The sequence below is a fragment of the Parambassis ranga genome, chromosome 17, assembly GCF_900634625.1.
Source record: "Parambassis ranga chromosome 17, fParRan2.1, whole genome shotgun sequence".
Taxonomy (NCBI): domain Eukaryota; kingdom Metazoa; phylum Chordata; class Actinopteri; family Ambassidae; genus Parambassis; species Parambassis ranga.
This window is the reverse complement of record NC_041037.1, coordinates 6,465,244-6,483,230: the sequence shown is the minus strand read 5'-3', so window position 1 is coordinate 6,483,230 and position 17,987 is coordinate 6,465,244. Positions and strand designations below refer to the sequence as shown.

Here is a 17,987-nt window from a genome sequence, read left to right as displayed (position 1 = left end):
AATGTTTCTAAATTCAATTCCACAAACTCCAAACCTCATACTCTGTACACTTCAAAAGGCATTTTTGAAAAAAAAAAACAAAGAAAAAAAAAAATCTGACTACTTTACACGACCGAGAAAAAAAAAAAAAAAAAAGAGCACAAACACACTGGCAGGATGATGTAATATCATACAAGAGAAGAAAAATATCCAAGAAACAATTTTGTTACAACCATTCATTGAGAAAATATATACAATTGAGTCTTCGGAAAGTTAAAAAAATACATGCCATATACATTACAAGTTCTAAGACTGCCTCGAAAATTTTACAGTCCACTTGAAATTGTGCACGCAAAAACTCTGCTGTTTCTAAGCATGTGACTTGTGAAGTGTCAGTATAAGAAATATTTCTGATTAAGCAGAATGCCATTTCTGTCCAAAGAAAGAGAGAGAGAGAGAGAGAAAAAAGGTAGAACCGCCTACAGTTCTCCACACGATCCTTTCTGTCACACACTGGTTTGTCATTTGACATTTTCACCATATTTTAAAAGTAAAAGTAAAAACAAGTAAATACACGTTGCTGTTCGTATTTGTGATAAAAAGTTAAAAAGTTGTGTTTTTTGGGTTTCAAAACCTAATTCACAGTTCTTTAAAACCAAACCTGATTAACAGCAAACAGATCGCAACGATCTCTTACTATTTCTTTTTTTCATTTTTCATTTTTTTGTGTTTGATTCTGTAACCGTTAACTCGTTAGTCAACAAAAATATTTCATTTTTTTTGAGTGGTCAAAGCATGTGTAAGTCACAAAACACTACGCTACAATACCTTACTTTTAATACAACAAAAATACTTTGTGAATTATTGTGGTTATATTACAAATTCTGTACAGAATAATCATAATATATACTCTCAAAACTGAAATAACGTCCATCTTAAATAAATTTCAATGACAAACAGAACAAAAACAATTTAAAAACACCCAAACATCAAGAAGGTTAAGGTAGTATTTGGTCGGTTATTCCTATAGTTTTCTTTATGTACATTTTATACAAAAAAAAGTAACAGCATGTCTTCATCAATCTTCAAAAACAATAGCAATCTAGCCTTCTTTAACTCGATCTCATTATGTTGAGAATAAAATTCATTCACTCAGTAATAAATACAAAACCTCTCGAATTCCACACAAATCACATGACAGAGACCTATGATAAAACTGACTCATGGAATCAAGTATTTAAAAGTTTTTGTTTGTGTGTGTGTTTGTGTGTTTTTTTGTTTGTTTTCTTTTTTTTTTTTTTTTAGTGCAAGTTAATATTCCCTTCGCGGTATTCATTGCTGTACATTCCTCATTCAGTGATGTCTACATTTAGTCATACGGTATACATTAACAGTATGAAACAAAAGGGCCTGCCCTTAGTAAGCAATAAGGCCGCACCCTGCACAGTGCTTTCTCATTCGCTGGTGGATTCCGCACCCCATGTACACCGAACAAACACACAGATACACACAACAGACAGACAGGGGGCGTCACATACAACAGGGCCCCCTACCCCTTCACATATGGCACAAGTCACATCCTGCTACTGTGTAACGTTTTCCCTTCCTCCACCTAGGTTTTTCATTATTCCGTGTAAATTCTCAGAGGGTTCGGGGCCTTCTGCTCATTCATAAAAATGACTTTAGTGTGAAGTCCTTTTCTCTCTCTGTGTGTGTGCAGAGGTTGCAGCATCCACACACACACACACACGCGCACACACACACCATAGCGAGGAATGCATTTAGGTTTGTTGTTTTGCTCAGTTAATCCACTTCCTGCATTCGGCAGCTCCACAGTGGCAAGCGATCTTGTGCTGGCCCTCAGCAGTGTCAAACTGATAGTCGAAACACAGCTGGAATACAAAGGAGGAAACATGTGTGTCACGTTATCACCGTCCACATCCACACTTATTCAGCTGTAAGTGTAATCTGAGATACCCACCTCCTCTCCTTTTTCCACCCTGCGGATGCAGCTGATGATGATTTTGTAACCTCTCTCAAATGTGACCACCTCAGCAACACAGTTAGGGGCACAAGAGTGATTGATATATCTGAAGAAGCAAACAAAATTATGTTTTACATAGCACATGAAATGTGAAGCATCACTGTAAGACGAGTATATGACACTGACAGTTTGCACCTGTGCCACCTGATACTAAATTAGCAGATAACAGGAGCAACTGTGACATGAAACAGTAGCTGAGAACAGGTGCCGCTAATGACACTAACAAAGCTTTAATTAATGTGATTAGTAACACCTGTTTCACATCCGAATGTTTGTAAAATGACAGTTTAGGAAATTCGCTTTCTAAACTAAATCATTTTAAATTTGATCACATTTATATTATATATAACTATAAATTATGTATTCAATTACCTTTTGAGGAAGCTGCTGTATCCATTTCATATGATCATAATCATAATATAGACTTCACCTGGCCATCAGACTTATTTAATGAAGAACCGAATATACGATTCTCTTCAACATTAATTCTAATCTGAACTCAAACACGCCAAGGTCACAAACTCCCAAACCAGGGCAGGAGTTTGTTTTCACTGTTGTTTGTTTGGAGCCTGGTGACTTTGAAGAGAGCATAATAAAACATCTTTGTTGAAAAAAGTTTGACTGCAAGGTAAAGCAGTGATAATACAGAGTAAATAGATTTATTAGGTGGAATTTGTGACTCCTGGAACATCAGAGGATGGTGAGGCAGTGTAAAGAACGCAGCGCCATCTTGTACAAAAATGTTTTACGTTTAGACAAGCACAACATCATGGTAGTTTGTGGTGCATCCAATGTGGTGCATTGTGAGCAGGTAAAGGTGAAGACTCTTACACAGAAACTAGCCAGCAGCTAAAATGAGTAATATGCTCATTGAAGCAACAGAAACTGTGCATAAACCAGGTCAGTAGGTTTGATTTAAAGGAAAGGTAATGTTCAAATAATAGGTCATCCCCACAGTACCTTGCGAGCCCCCCATTTCCAGTGGCGTCAACGACATGTTCGCTGTCGATGCGGAACATAAACACTGCCCGGTTCTGTTAAGGAAAAAACAGGGAAACGGCATTCCGTTAGTTTAAGGTAACTTTAAAACAAACAAAAAAAATCACCTGGAAACAGATGTATACCTGAGATCGGTAGATCTTTTCCTTCCTGTTGGCAACCTCATTGCGAAGGATGGTTCCATTGTACTCAATCACCATAGTTTGTTTTTCAACGTCTCGAGCGGCAAACAGCCCCAGGCCCTGTGAATACATCACATTAGCAGCTTTTCAGAAACAGAATCCAAAAGCATCAGTCTCTATTATAATAAGAAATTCAATATTCAGTTGACTCACCTGGATGCGGGAGCGGGCCAGATAGACATTGGCTCTCCACTCACTCTTCATCCAGCGGTACTGTGAGGACCTGGGGTGCACTACCGGAGGCTTGTTGTGTGGAGCTGCACCTTCTCCTTGAGCCACATTCTGGTTAGACCTTGCACTGCTGCTGGATACAACCTGTGGTTGTGGCCTTTATTTTGAGAAGAAAGTCAGAAACAATATTTAAAAAAAAACCTTTTTGTACCACAGAATTAATTTAATGTTAGTTCCAGTCTAAGTTACCTGATAACCAGTGAGGTGTAAGAAGAACTGGTTCTAGGTTGGGCACGGGCACATCCAGCTGGATTGAACATGAGAGGTAATTCCACAAGAGGGTTGCGTCCATAACGGAATGTGTACCTGTCACAGGCCTCCACTCCTGGGAGCTGCAGTAGTACAGAAATACAGAATGTGTGTGTGAGAGAGAGATGTGAGAACATTTTAAACTCTTCTTGAAATGAAACTATTGAAAGCAGCTACACACCGATTCACTGATCTTAGTGACTGCAGGAACAGTGAGCCCAAACAGATCCTCTCCCTTCAGGTACACAGGGAAGAGCTTCAGAGTGCCTGATTCAGTCCTTTTTTCAGAAACAGGTCCCAACACTTTATCCCACACTCCTATTAACAGGGAGACAAGCACGCAGTGTTTAAAACTGTACCCCGAAAAGGCAGGAACACACATGTAAATACATTTCTGTAAGAAATCATGGAGGACTGACCTTTAGCTGAGGTGTCACTCAGAAGCAGGTCTTGATAGCCCTGTTCAATGACTCTGATGGTGAACTCTGGTTGCCCGTCTCCGTCTTCAACAGAACAGACGTAGCGGCAGCGGCGGTTGCCATGTCGCATGCTCCAGTAAATGCGGCAAGCCTCGTAGCCAACTGGAAAGATGGCTGTTGAGGAATGGAAGGCTGCCATTTGAGGCGGTGTTAACTGGCCCATTGCATGCAACACCAGGCTCCCGACCCGGAAGGTATAACCCAACTCGGGCTGCTGCACAGCAGTTGCAATTTGGCGGACTTCGTCTCTTTGGACATACACACGTCGGAACACAGCAAAGCAGCGCAGCTCATGTTCCAGTGCTTGTCCTGCTGTTCCCCGTGGCCTGTGGGCGTGGCAAAGCATGGTCTTGTCCTTGAAGAAGGTGCACTGAGCTTGCAGAGCACAGGTGAAATGGTAGACATTGGTGCACCGTAGGCGGTGGCAGCCACTGGTAGCTCCAGTATGCTGGCAGTAGGCACAGCGAACCGTCTGTCCACGACGCAGTGCAAGCTCCACGTTGATGAGGGCGCCGGCCTGCGTCTCATACACTTCAGTTGACCACAAGGCGCAATTTAGATGAACCCATACATCAAGGTCTAGATTAAGCAGCCTAGCAGGCCCGTCTGTGATCCCATCTCCTAACTGGTGGCAGAAACAGCAGCGCCTGTGGTCCCGGAGTGATGCTGGAGGACGCAGGGAGGCCCCGAGTTTCTTCAGGAGCTCATCGATCTTATCCTCATCTGGGAGCTGAGGATTCCCTCTTGGAACCACAACCTGAATAGTCCACTTCCTCCAGCGGAGTCCCTTCTGTCTCTTTCCCTGGTGCCAGCCATCGTGGGACCTTGGCCGTGCCTTCAGCTTTACAGTCACTCTGAGAGCATCCGACTTGGCCTCCGTCTTGGGTGTGTCACCTGCCATAGGGAAGGAAATGGGAGGAGTAGCAGGGGGAGACTGCTTGGGCTGAAGCTGGGCCAGGCAGTGGACATCCAGTGAGGACATGTTGTTACTGTACTGGTGGTGAGTTTTAGAAAGACCCTCTGCTTGCTCGGACGCTGGGAGAAGAGACTCCTGAAACAAAGAAGTCACATTTAGGTTCTTTAGATTTAGACACATTTTCTTCCTCTGCAAAGGTGCCAGTGGTACAAACCTTTGTTTCTGTGGTGGATCTTGGTTGCGCTGGGGATGATGAGCAGAAGAGAAGGAAGCAGTTGTGGCTGCAGAACACCAGGTCATTCTCAGATTTAAAACGGCCCTCATATTCCTGGGGAGAGAAAGCACCCCCAGTTCAAATTTGATGATGAAAGCTGAATATGAGAAATGTGGTTAAATCAACGTCTAAGTAGTGTCAACTGCTTAAGCTCAAATGATGTTAAAAGAAATTATGAAATAAACATCAAAAACATACAATATTAAAATAACCAAATTACTCCAAGTCTGAAGTCAAAGGGCACGCAGTTCAAACCACTAATTGATCTGAAATGGATTTAACTCCAGCAGGGAGGATTTACATAATCAGAGGATATGTGAAGTTTAACAGCATGTGTGTATGAATATATTAATGTGTGTGGCCCTACAGGCAGAATGTAGATAATTCTCTAAAGTTTGGTTTGGGCAACCAGTCACAGTTCATCCAGTCACTCCCACAGGGAAATCAATAAGCCGAGTTGTTTGGCAGAAAGGATGCCAAGAGAGCTGCGATGTCTGAGTAAGACAATAAGCCACAATATAGCTTTACACTTTTACATCCACGTGGTTAAATTAAAAAGTCTGGTTCATTAACATCTGCAGCTCTTTATAGTATCAATTAATTTGGTACCTTCATGTGTGCAGGGAGATCTTTGAAGCCTTTCTGCACTCGATTTCCCAGAACCACCACCTTACAGTGACAACACCACTGAGGTTTACATCCAGGACTGGCAGGGGTCTTATGGTCAGGTCCTCGAAGTTCAGCTGCACCTGAAGTGACAAAATGCTTTTTCTGATTGTCCATCTACAGATGTTTCATCTTGAGTAAAGAACAAAGATTACTAGGAAAATAAAACATCATATTGCACACTCTCCACATCAACAATCATACCAGACAAAAATGGACATTTGTAAATACTCTTAAACAAATATTATTGCTCTTATGGATGTTTAAGAGTAAACAATTACATCCTGTAATTGCATAGCTGCATTGTGCTTTCTTTTCACAGGCACTGATTATGTTTAATTTAAATCAGACATGACATTTCAATTACAGGCTGTATTACAGTACATCTGGGAATCAGAGATGCTCTTGTTTAATTTAGTTTTATTCCCTCACCTGGGCTGTTGGGATGGAAACGGAAATGATGCTGCTGCATCATTCCCTGCAGCCCGCCAGGCCTGATCATCTGTCCTGGCCGGCCGTGAAACCCTCCATTGTCTCCTTGTCCGTGGAAGAGCATGGGAGGCCGTGGCTCCATGCCATGAGGGCCCATCCTTTGACCACTGAGCATAGATAGTGGCCCCCTGTCAGGGGTGCTGCTGACCTCATAGCTGCTGGGGATCTTCACGCACAGCAGGTCTGAAATTGCTGCCACTACACCTGTGATGTTCTGAGACAAAATGAAAAAAAGAGTTCAGCCGACTGGTTTTCATAAAACATCTAGGCTGAAATTTAAATATACAAGTATTCTCACCTCAGCTGCAGCTGGTCTCAGTGTGATAGCTACAGAAACCAGGCCCTGCTTAGAATCATTACACATGGTACCAAAGGGGGAGCCAAAGAACATCGAAGAAGGCTCAGTCTTGATGTCCTGCAGTTTGATCTCTGAACCTAGGGGAATAAAAATAAGACACTATAAAAAACTGCCACACACAGTTGACATGCATGCATTTAAAGCCAGTATAACAATGAACATACAAATATACACAGCTTATGAGCTTTGTAAACTCTGTTATCTTTTCAGGCACATGCATAATCAGTGCAGTAGATGTATGTACAGATGCCATGTTGTTAAATTTTGGATGTATGCATGTGATGCAGAGCCCAGTGGTCCTGAATAAGCCTTACAGATGAGAAAAATGATACCTTTAAAGTAAGGGTTGCATCTTTAAATTGTAAGCACAAATACTATCTCATCATGGCTAAAAGCTGTTTACCTTTCCCATCAGGCGGAGGAAGCATGGGAAGAACGGGAGACAGACATGGGGATGGTGGCTCTTCCTTCACAAGAGACAGGTCTGGGTAGCGACTGATCTCCATGCCAACCACGCTCTCAGGAGATGAAGATGGAACAAAGCTGTCAGGTGTGTCCCTATCCTTGCAGGGCTCCTGACCTCTGTTACTGAGCTCCTCCTGGTTGTTATGAGGAGGGGTGGGAAGGGAAGCTGGAACATCAACAGTTTTGGGTCCCTGTGCTATGGCCCGGGCAAGCAGATCTTCCTCAGTCCTGAATGGGACATGTAGTGGTTTTGGGACCAAGCCTTTGGAGACTGTATAGAGAAAAACAAGGTGAGTATAAAAGGTAATAAAGTGTACCATTAAAACATTAAAACAATTTCCCCTAGATAGGTCAAGCTATCTAGGGGAAATTGTTCTTTACAAATCTTCACAAGAAAAACATACCCATGGCTGCAGCTTTGCTGGCCAGTTCTTCTGTTGTGGCAAATCCGTTTATCATTTTTTGTCGGTTCACAGGTGGCGGAGTCGGAGGAAGAGATGCCGGCGGTGTTGGGGGATTGCTCAAATTACTCTGCTGTAAAAATCAGGACCAATGTGAATACACTACTCTGCAGGCACACCAAAAACACCTTGTCGCTTACCCAGTTTCCCATAAGGACAGCAGTCAGTTCTCACCTTGTAGGCCAGTTGAGAGTAATAATCAGAGACTCCGTCAAGTGAGGCGCTGCCAAAAGTACCAGACAAGAGGTTCTCTCCATTGAGCTGGCCGCTGCCGTAGGGAGCAAAATGGGCAAAGTTGACCCCAATCAGTGGCTCCATGAGTGGCAGCAAGGAGAGCTGCTGTCAGGAAAACAGAACCAGTGAAGTGTTAGGAGGAAATCAGAACATGACACAGCAGAATGAGAACAACTTAAACTATTCAATACAGGAATGTTCATGTGCTGCGTTTTTCAGATAAAACTTCTTTTAAAATGTTTTGCTATTAAGTGGCCTTGAGATTGGTTTGAGTACTAAAACTACTTTAAAAAGTTTTATGCCAGATCCAGTTATCCTTGTTGCAGGCAGGCAAAACCATGTTATACTTGTGAATCTAGCATATTAAAATTAAAAGCTTCATTTAAGTTTGGCTAAACTGTATTAAATATGATAATCAGATATAATTGCACCACATTTCTAATGTGTAACTCTTCATGGAGACAAAATCAATAATCCTCAAACAGTAAAAGACTTGCAATTTATGCATGGATCCCCTCTAACTCTCCTGAATAATAACCGCTTCTAATACCTGGGTGTACAACTGTCATCCAACAGCACCTAATTACAGTAATACGCTTATGAGATGTGAAATTAGTGTCTGTGCAGTCAGCAGAGACAATTTTCTATTCTGGCAATAATTAATACTGTAAAATTCAGAATAAAGCATTCTTGCTGTAAGCTACAATCTATTGTTCCTAAAGACTTGCAGTTTTCTCAACCATATGAGGAGCAGGTGATGAGATGTAGAACAACCTTACCTGTTTGATTTGGGTCATTACAGTGTCAGGGCCAGAGTGAATCAGCCTCTCATCACCGTCCTTCTTTCTCTTCTTGTAGCGTGAGGCTGGCTTGTCCCCTCCTTTAGGTGTCCGCTTGTTCCTCCCTTTCTTCTTCTCCTGCTCAGGCAGCAGAGGTCCAGGGAAGTCAGGAGTGCCATCTGAGTATGCCTAGAGAAGAGGAAAAAAAGATGTTGTTGCCTTACAAAATTAAGAGTAAATCATGCATTATTTCATTTTAAGTAGGATGTTTTCATACACTGAACTATGACTCATTCAAATACTGACGGCTATGACTCATACCAATTTAACTATGACGCAGCTCCCATCTGAATCACTTAGCCTGTCTATGACTCACAATGTTGATCACCCCTTCAGCTCTCTGTAACTGTATGAGTAACACAAACACTGACCCCATTGCTATCCATGGAGCTTTGCCTCAACAGGGTTTTGCAGTCTGTGGGCTCCTCCTCCTCTGAGCGCAGGCTTTCTTCTGACCTCTGCTGGGACAGTCCATGTGGAGGTGTGCTCTTGTTTTTCAGAAGATGTTTCAATAGTTCATTACCAGCCTCTCCTTTGTTTGGACTTTGCCCAGCAGGGAATGGAGACATGCTTCCTTTATTACCCTCTTCCTTCACAGAGCTCATTTCTGAGCCTGTGGGACCTTCTCTTGGCCCATGACACTCACTGGCATCAGTCTGCTCCAGCTTTATGTTGTTCAGGATCCTGTCATGCTCTTGAGCCTGGGCCCTTAATATATCTGATGACAGACCTGATTGTCCTCCAGAGAGCTGCCTCTCAAGCTCAGAGTGACTGGGGGTGGAAGACCCCAGTAAAGGGGACCGTGACAAGTCCTGGTCTCCAAAGACATGGGGGTTTCTTGTTGGAGTTGAGGAGGTGTCTGAGACACATGGTGTTAGAGGGGCCGTCAGGTCTGAATGTGGAGTTGATGGTGTCTTGACTGAATCTGCGTCATCATCTTTCTTCTTTTTGCGGTTTCTCTTCTTCTTTCCCTTCTCATCTGGGATGATGTTGGAGTAGAGCTGAATGAGAGACTGACCTGAGCCTGGAAAGTTAGATGGTAAAGGTGTAGCCGAGTCACTCACAAATGGTGGACCCTCACCAGGCATCTGAAGCATCATTCCAGGTCCACTGAACTGGCGAGGCCTGGGTTGACCGTGAGGAAAGTTAGGTCCTTGTAGGGCAACATTATCAGGCCCTAAACCAGGCCCCATGTCCGGTGGCAACATCCCATTGCCCATCATGGCTCTCCTTTCACCTTGCATAAACATTCCAGGCGGTGAGCCCATACCAGGCTGCATACCCTGCTGCTGGGGGAACATTGGTCCAAGTTGATGCTGTTGTGGTAGAGGAGGCCTCTGTGGCTGCATGAAGTCCTGTGGCAACTCTGAGTTAAAAAATGGCATCTGAGCGAGTGGTGCCATATTCCCATCCGGTCCTATCATCCCTTGCTGCTCCATTTCCATACGATGTTTCAGGGCTCTTTGACGTTCAACTTCCTGCATGAGCTGCACCCGCTGTCTCTCCTGTTGCTCCCTGAGCCTCTCCCTCCTCTCACGCTCCTGGAAGCCTTCACTGAAAGGGTTGTTGTCATCAAACTTCACACCAGCTGCCTGCATGGGTTTCACGCCCCCTGGTGGAGCAGGGGGTGCTTGAGGCTCCACAGGCATTTGTGAATGCGGAGGTACATTACCCATTGGCATCTGCAAGGGTGGGGCTGAATTTCCCACAGGTACCTGTGGGGGCATTATAGGTGGCATTCCTGGCCCACCCATGGGCATTGGAGCACCTGGATGCCAGCCAGGGGGCGGGTTGGACATGCGTGGAGGTGCATTTGGCTGGCCTGGATGAATCTGCATCTGCATCATGGGGTTCATTGGAGGCTGGACTACTGGTGGCCCACTTGGCATCATACCAGCAGGGCCTGGCACTGGGTGCATGCCAGGCATCACTGGCTTCATATTGTTCTGTTGGTGCTTCACACGGTACTCCTCTATAAGTTCTGCATGCTCCTTCTGCTGCTTGCGAATCTGAAACGGGACAAAAAACAAGATCACCATGTGTTTATGACATACTGAGGAATTTGATTTGTTTAGCACAAACAGGAAATTACACGAGACACAAATCATTTCAGGGAGTCAGGGCAGATGCATTATTGCAGTACAGAAAAAAGTCTGTGTGTTTTGAATTCTTCTCTTTAGATACAATTATTAAAGGAAAATACAGATATATATGTAACTTGCTGGGCTTACAATATATCTACTTTGTATTTTGTCATGCCAGACTAACATTTAATGATCGGCAATAAATATAATATATGGTCAAAGACATCACCTGTGGATGTGTTAAAATTAAATGTACAAAAAAAATAACAGAGGGATGTGTTTCTTTTACATCATATGCAACAATCCTGCTCACAGGATCAATGAAAGAACAATACTTAGGGTAGCTGCTATGAAGAGAAGATGTGAGAGAGAATTCAGTGATGGAGCTTGACAGGCTGAGCACTTACCTGCTCCAGTTGTTTCTGCACTACACCCTGCTGCTCTGTGACATGTTTGAGCTGCTCAGCATCCTCCTCAGGGAACTCTCTCCCTGCTTTCTTAGCTGTTCGCTGCTTGGCAGACAGAGCTTTCTTAGACTTCCTGTGAGCTCCAATCTTCTCTTCCAGAAACTTCTGCTGCATTTGAAGTAGCTGTTGAGTCTCCTGGAGCCACTCTTCATACTGAGCCCTCTGAGCATTGTCTGAGAGAAGATAAAGGCTCTTTTCTTAGCAATCTTGACAGTATAAAAAAAACAAACATTTCTTTCAAGATCTAAAACACGTTCAAACCAAAAAACAAAACAAAGAAATGCAAAGAAATATTAAAGAACTTACTGGATAATCCTGGTCCAAAGTTTGGAGGATTTGGCCTTGCTACTTGTGTCAATTTGCCATCCTGAAACAAAAGTGAGAAGGAGGATATTAGACATAATATAGTTTTAAAATAAGGTCTATGCAGATTCAAAGTTAATTACCTGTCCAACAACTTGTGGAGGAATTGGTGTGCTTTCAGGACAAGGCTGTACAGGACCAGGAGGAAATCTGTAACACACCAGCATCATGTTGTATTACTATTCCAAAGCAGTGTACAACACTAATCACAAATGTTACTTTATCTACTCAGAAAAGAAAATGTATTTATATTGTATAAACATGAAATATTTACCTGTTCATCACCATTGGGGCCATTCCCATGTTGTTCTGAACCATAACTTTGTTGATGCCTTTTAGGGCGACCATTTTGGCTTTCATGATTGGGTCAGTGATGGCATCAAAGTCTAAAAATGACAAATGTAATGTTCAGCCATAATCACTTTGGAAAAAATAATAATGTTGAAAAGGAGCCTAAAGGCTCTGTCCAAAGTAACTTACCAAGGTTAGGGAAGAAGGAGTCACTGGAACGCTGTCGTATCATGGCTTGCATCTGCCTCTGCTGCTGTTGCTCCTGCCTCTCTTGGTCTAGGAGGTCCTGCAGCAGAAGTGGCTGTTCCTCCAGCAAAAGAGGACGGTGTTGTCCATGCTGACCCATTGCCTGGTTCAGCATTGTCTGCTGAGCCTGGCTCAGACTGCTCTGGTCCAGTCCAGCGGTCAGCGCCACCTGATGGTCTGCCCCAAAGCCAGTCATAGAAACGTCTCCTGCAACATTGGTTTCAGGTATTGATTGATTCATTGTAAGTCCAGAGGAATGCTGAGTATCAGTGACTTGGTTCTGCTGGGCCATAAGGTTACCTCCTTGACTGACAGATTCAACGATTGGATTTAATGACTGCTCCTCCGGCTGCTGCTTAATGAGTAAACTAGACAGGACTGGGGTGGAGTCATGGAGCACTCCCTGCTGGTTTGAGATTAAGGTGTTTCCAGGAGCTTGCTGGTCTACCACTTCAGGTGGCTTCTGACAGTCTTTGGCCTCTGTTTTAATTTCATGCACTGTTGCCAAAGAAGCAGAGTCTTGATTTCCAGATACCTCCAGCTTGACTTGTGTTAAAGACTGCTCACCCGTAACCTCTGACTTCGCCAGTGCAGATGCTGAACTAGATGGTGTGTCAGTAACAGTGCCTGTGTTGTTGATATCTGTAGTGTCAGCATTGTCCTCCATTGGATCACTGAGATCCAGTTCTTCATTGAACATGTCTTTCTTAATGTCATCTAGGTCAGGATCTGTATAAGCAATGATGTCAAATTTCCCAGATGTGAGGAAATCATCAAGGTGTAGGTCATTGGTCTCTAGATCTAGGTCTTTGCCATCTTCAGGGTCCAAATTGAGGTTTTCCAAGTCTGCATCTACCAAGTCTTTCACCTCCACATCCTCTAAATCTTTGACTGCTGATTCTTCTGCATCCAGTTTCTCCTCCACTGCTATATTACTGTTGACTGTGTTAGACTCAGTGTGCCCTGCTGGCCCAGCAGGAGGTGCAGACAAAATCATTGATGCTGCCATGTTCTGGGTCTCATTTGAAGCAGGTTGGCTCATGGATCTCATGAGTGGAGACTGTTTTAATATGTTGTTTCCTGGTAGCTGGGTTTGCTGAGGAATACTGTCCATGCTTGTAGAAAGCTGCAAATGTCCAGGCTGGCCGGCCATAGGGTTTAGCATCCTGGGCCCCTGATTTAAAGGGAACCTGGAGTCGGGTGCTCCTGGAAAGCCCGCTGTCCTCTGACCCTGCAGACTGGGATCCATGTTGTTTCCCTGCATGGGCCCGGGGGGAAATGGCATGCGTGGCCTGTTTTCTGCTGCTCTGTGTCTCAGCTCAATGAAAGGCTGGCCCATTATGTTATGCTGTTGCACTTGCATGTTACGTGGTGGAAAGTGCTGGGGCATCCCCATAGGGTTTCCTCCCATACTTTTTGCCATTTCAGCAGACATGGACCGTCTCATCTGAGGAGGGACATCCTGCATCGGGTGTTGCCCCCTCGGAAAGAACTCTTGGGGCCCATGAGGTCCTAAACCTCCAGGAGGAAATGCAAACCTAAAAGCAGAGTAAAACATATATGAACAGAGAGAAAAAAAACAGTCAAAGCTTTGTGCAATGAAATGTCATATCAAATGAAAAAGGGTTTTGATAAAAACCTTGGCCCTTGGTGTCTGAAATTAGGATCGCCAGGATGTGGGCCCCGAGGCATTTGTCCTTCATTAGGGAAAGGGACACGCTGATCCCCTGGAAAAGGTCCAGGAAACCTCATTGGCCCTCTTATGGGTGCTTGTCCAGGATAAGGTGGAGGAGGCCGGTCAAACATTTCTCCCTGTTGAACGGGGCCCTCCTGTGGCCACGGTCGTGGTGTTCCTGGAGTCATGTTGCCACCAGGCTCCTGAGGACCCCTTTCCTGCCGAATGGCACTCCTCTGTTGCTGCTGCTTGAGGATTAGCTCCCTAATTCGCTGCCGCTGCAAAACAAAACAAAGTTTATAGAGATTTCAGCCCAACAGAGATTTAGAAACAACATTAGTAAGCCATGCAGTAACAGTAACAGTAATACTGGATTTTTGGTTGTCAAATGTTTAACTTGTGCATCATTTTTATTTGAAAACTATAATATAAATTTTATTAAATATTATAATGCTGTAAGCTAGTGATGTTGTAAACTTGTCTAAATAAAATTAAATAAATCAAGAAACAGATAATCAGACCAAGTGACCACCACTTTTAAGAAAATGAATATAAAAGCAGATATAAAAGCAGCAAAAGTTCTTGTTTTTAGGTTGCAAATACAAAGACAATTAGATATATAAGTAATATATCGAATTTTAACAATTGTGTATGAAAGACAAGAATCTGAATTGGACATAACCACAGTAACTGTATACCTGTCTGAGTCTTTCCTCACTCTCTGCGAGTGCCACACCCTGAGCCTCAGAGGATGCACCTGGCATTTGTGGATTGCTGGACAGCTGGCCTGGGTCTTGAGGGCCAGTTCCACTGTTAACCAGACCTGATGGATCTTTCATTTCCAGTTTCTCTGTGGACTGTGGCCGAGGGGTCATCGGGGCTTGGTCAAATGGGTCATGGCCAGGTGTTTGACTGGGTCTTCTGGAGGGTGACTGAATAAATCCATCTTCTGAAACCCCTGGGTGTTTTGGCGTTTGTGGGTCTTGATGAGGGAAAGGCTCTTGAAGCCTGCCTTGAGGTGGAGAGAAAGGATCCTGACCTCCCATTGGTCCAGACCTTGGCCCTTGTCTGTTGAGCCCATCAGGACCAGGTCTCGGAGTCCCTGGAGGCTGGCTGTAAGGATCATTAAGCATTGGTCTGGGGGCTCCAGGCTGGGAAAACATGTCACCTGCACCTGACCTTGAAGTCCCAGGTGTACTAGTGAATGGCTCCAACTGCCCCCTCTGGCTACCAGGTGACTTGGAAAATCTCTCTCCCATAGAAGGCCGTGGAGTACCAGGTGGCTGAGCATAGGGGTCCGCTGAGTGTGAAGGCGACATCCTCTGTCCATGGTGGGGCTGATGGAACTGGTTCATTCCGCCAGGGCGAGGTGTTATAGTAGCCTGGGAGTAGGGGTCCTTGGATGGGCTAGGGGTGTTTGGTGGCTGACCATAGTTGTCATGTGGACGTGGAGTGCCAGGAGGTCGGGCATAGGGTTCAAAAAATGGTCTAGGCTGAGCACCAGATTCATTGATGGATCGCTGATTACCTGAAGACTGAGAGAAAGGGTCAGTAGCTGGTTTGTTGGGACCAGAGGGCTGAGCAAAGGGATCATATGTGAAATGGTCAGGTCTTGGAGTGGAAGGTGCATGTGCATAAGGATTTCTAGACATTTGAGTCATTGGTCCTGGTCCCGGCTGAGGAAATGAGTGCCCCTGTGGGTGATGCTGGCCCATTCTGGGGGGACTGGTAAAACTGTCATTACTAGAAGGTCTTGGGGTATGTGGAGGCTGTGCATAGGGGTCATTCTGCTGATTCTGAGAGAATCTGTCAGCAGGATGGGGGCCAGGTCGGCTGAAGGAATCCTGAGACTGAGGAGGGGGCATAGGTGTTTTGAACAGAGGGACCGAGCCAGATTCATTACTACCAGGTATGGGCGTTAGCAAAGCCCGTGAGTAAGGGTCAGGCAAAATCATCCTGTTCTGAGCCATGCGCTGATAGGCATCATTTCTTATCATGGGCCTTGAGTATGGGTCTCTGCCTGGAGAACCCATTGGGGGCCTTCCTTGAGCAGCCTGACTGCCTCTTGGAGGACCCATGGGCTTTAGAAAAGGGTCCATATCCCCTGTTGGCCTTGGGGTATCAGGAGGTTTGGCATAAGGGTCACTGCTCATTGATGTTGGAGAGCCAAAAGATTCATGAGCAGGAGAGGGTCTCCCTCTGTCCTGCTGCTCCATCAAGGACGTTGGGGATTTACCAGATTCCATGGACATTCTGCGACAGGCATTAGGTCCAAGAGATGGCGGTCTTGGAGTTCCAACCATCTTGGCATATGGGTCCCATGGAGAAGAGGGTCTGGAACCAGAGGAACCTGGTGAGAACACCTGTGGAGACTGTGGTTGGGAGGAAGGGCCAGATGGAGGTGGAGGGGGAGGTCGTAGGAACACATCCTCTCCTGGGCCTGATGTGGGCGTTCCTTGGAGTTGGTGCCTGCTAAAACTGTCTTTCTGGTTGAGTTGTTGCATAGGGGACATGCTGCCATTACTTGGCTGAGAGGCTGGGCTCTGGTTTCCACTGTTGTTGCCATCTCCCTGTGTCTGCTGTTGCTGTTGTTGCTGTTGCTGAAGTTGCTCATTCTTGACTTGCTCCAGTTTCTGAGTGGCTTCAATTTTGGCTTGCTGTTTGCTCTTCTGCCTCATTTGCTGTTGAAAGGATAGAGTGAAAAGAGGGATTAGACATCAAAAATGATCAAGCAATCATTAGGGTCATGCTAAAAATGAACTGGACCTACTAACCACCAATGTCATCAGGGTTAATGTGGAGTTGATTAGGGAGCTTTACTTAAACCACCACTTCTTAGTTGTCTTAATATTAAGTGGACCTGCCGCTGCATTCGCTGACTCCATTGCATACACTCTTACCTGTCTAAACTTCCACTCTTGTTCATGCTCTGACTCTTTTGGTTTCAAAGGGTCTTTAAACAGGAGTTCTGTGTCTAGTGGTATGTTGGGATCAAACACCTCGGGGGCCTGTTGCTGTGGGTGGTGCCTCTTCACCGTCTCATTTGACATCTGGACTTTGTTGATGCGCAGGGCTGCTCGGTTATCTCTGGCCTTTTGCTAAACAGCAAATCAAGAATAATTGCAAAAAACATCATTAATACATAACTATTTTGCAAAGTTGCAGGAACAAAAGCTATTTGTGCAACTATCTGTAAAACCCACATTAACACTAAAACAGAAACTGGTATGGATTGTTAAATGCATACCATAACACCAGGAACCCAAAATAACACCCTAAATGCCAGGATGTTTGTGAACACTGCCACACTAACTGGCTGGAGATTTGTAACAAAAAGACAAATATCTCCTACTCCTTATTGATCATTGCCATCATGTGTAATCTGCCATCAGGGGTTTATTAAATAGAAGCATCCTCCACAGAATGGCAAAAATATGAATATCTGGATCTGGCAGTGAGAAAATGTCTCCATCCATAAAGGCTACAATGAAGGCATATTCTGTGGTCACATGAAGAGCTAACATAACATTGAGACTTTAATTGGATGAAACCTTATGTCACTTATGGCAATAATTCTGGACTGTCAGACCAAAGTAAGACATAATTTGCCCAATGAAATATTTTCTGAGTTTTATTTTACAGCCAGAATCTTTTTCAAACTGTATATGCAGCACAGGATGGAGGTCATCTTCTAACCACAAATCAAGTATTATAATAGCTGCCTGAGCATTGTGTAAGATCACGGCCAGGATGTTTAAGTGTCGGTGAATAGGCTATGAAAGGAAATTATAACCATTATCCAGTCTCACAATAGCCCTAAAATTGCTAAAATTTTGGTGGCTTCTGCCAAGTAAGACTTTTGAGTGAAATAAATGACTGAAACCACTGTGAGTTCTAACACTGTGCAAGACTGTGACTCGATTTTATCCTTTGGCAAAAAGGAAAGACTGCAACTAGTAGTGTAACAGTTTTTCAAACTATATAGTATGAATG

At 44.3% G+C, this 17,987-nt stretch overlaps 1 protein-coding gene across 10 annotated transcripts in view; it reads right to left on the bottom strand.

The window, feature by feature from the left end:
• Nucleotides 1–601: 601 nt before the first annotated feature.
• Nucleotides 602–17,987, bottom strand: part of kmt2cb (lysine (K)-specific methyltransferase 2Cb) — a 51,496-nt gene continuing 34,110 nt past the window's right edge. For 7 of the 10 annotated variants that reach the window (XM_028428056.1, XM_028428055.1, XM_028428059.1 and 4 more), the window contains 25 exons: nucleotides 16,895–17,092; nucleotides 14,693–16,675; nucleotides 13,959–14,272; nucleotides 12,263–13,857; nucleotides 12,057–12,168; nucleotides 11,866–11,932; nucleotides 11,726–11,786; nucleotides 11,360–11,592; nucleotides 9,240–10,877; nucleotides 8,809–8,997; nucleotides 7,970–8,134; nucleotides 7,739–7,868; nucleotides 7,273–7,605; nucleotides 6,810–6,946; nucleotides 6,452–6,725; nucleotides 5,963–6,102; nucleotides 5,294–5,407; nucleotides 4,104–5,214; nucleotides 3,866–4,002; nucleotides 3,625–3,767; nucleotides 3,358–3,532; nucleotides 3,148–3,264; nucleotides 2,984–3,057; nucleotides 1,961–2,069; nucleotides 602–1,871 (listed from right to left, as the gene is read on the bottom strand). In XM_028428056.1, coding sequence (XP_028283857.1) covers nucleotides 1,779–1,871; nucleotides 1,961–2,069; nucleotides 2,984–3,057; nucleotides 3,148–3,264; nucleotides 3,358–3,532; nucleotides 3,625–3,767; nucleotides 3,866–4,002; nucleotides 4,104–5,214; nucleotides 5,294–5,407; nucleotides 5,963–6,102; nucleotides 6,452–6,725; nucleotides 6,810–6,946; nucleotides 7,273–7,605; nucleotides 7,739–7,868; nucleotides 7,970–8,134; nucleotides 8,809–8,997; nucleotides 9,240–10,877; nucleotides 11,360–11,592; nucleotides 11,726–11,786; nucleotides 11,866–11,932; nucleotides 12,057–12,168; nucleotides 12,263–13,857; nucleotides 13,959–14,272; nucleotides 14,693–16,675; nucleotides 16,895–17,092 — 9,642 coding nt within the window. In that variant the 3' untranslated portion in view covers nucleotides 602–1,778. The remainder of the gene's footprint in view (nucleotides 1,872–1,960; nucleotides 2,070–2,983; nucleotides 3,058–3,147; nucleotides 3,265–3,357; nucleotides 3,533–3,624; nucleotides 3,768–3,865; nucleotides 4,003–4,103; nucleotides 5,215–5,293; nucleotides 5,408–5,962; nucleotides 6,103–6,451; nucleotides 6,726–6,809; nucleotides 6,947–7,272; nucleotides 7,606–7,738; nucleotides 7,869–7,969; nucleotides 8,135–8,808; nucleotides 8,998–9,239; nucleotides 10,878–11,359; nucleotides 11,593–11,725; nucleotides 11,787–11,865; nucleotides 11,933–12,056; nucleotides 12,169–12,262; nucleotides 13,858–13,958; nucleotides 14,273–14,692; nucleotides 16,676–16,894; nucleotides 17,093–17,987) is intronic. The other 3 variants (XM_028428060.1, XM_028428057.1, XM_028428061.1) reach the window with 3 other exon arrangements.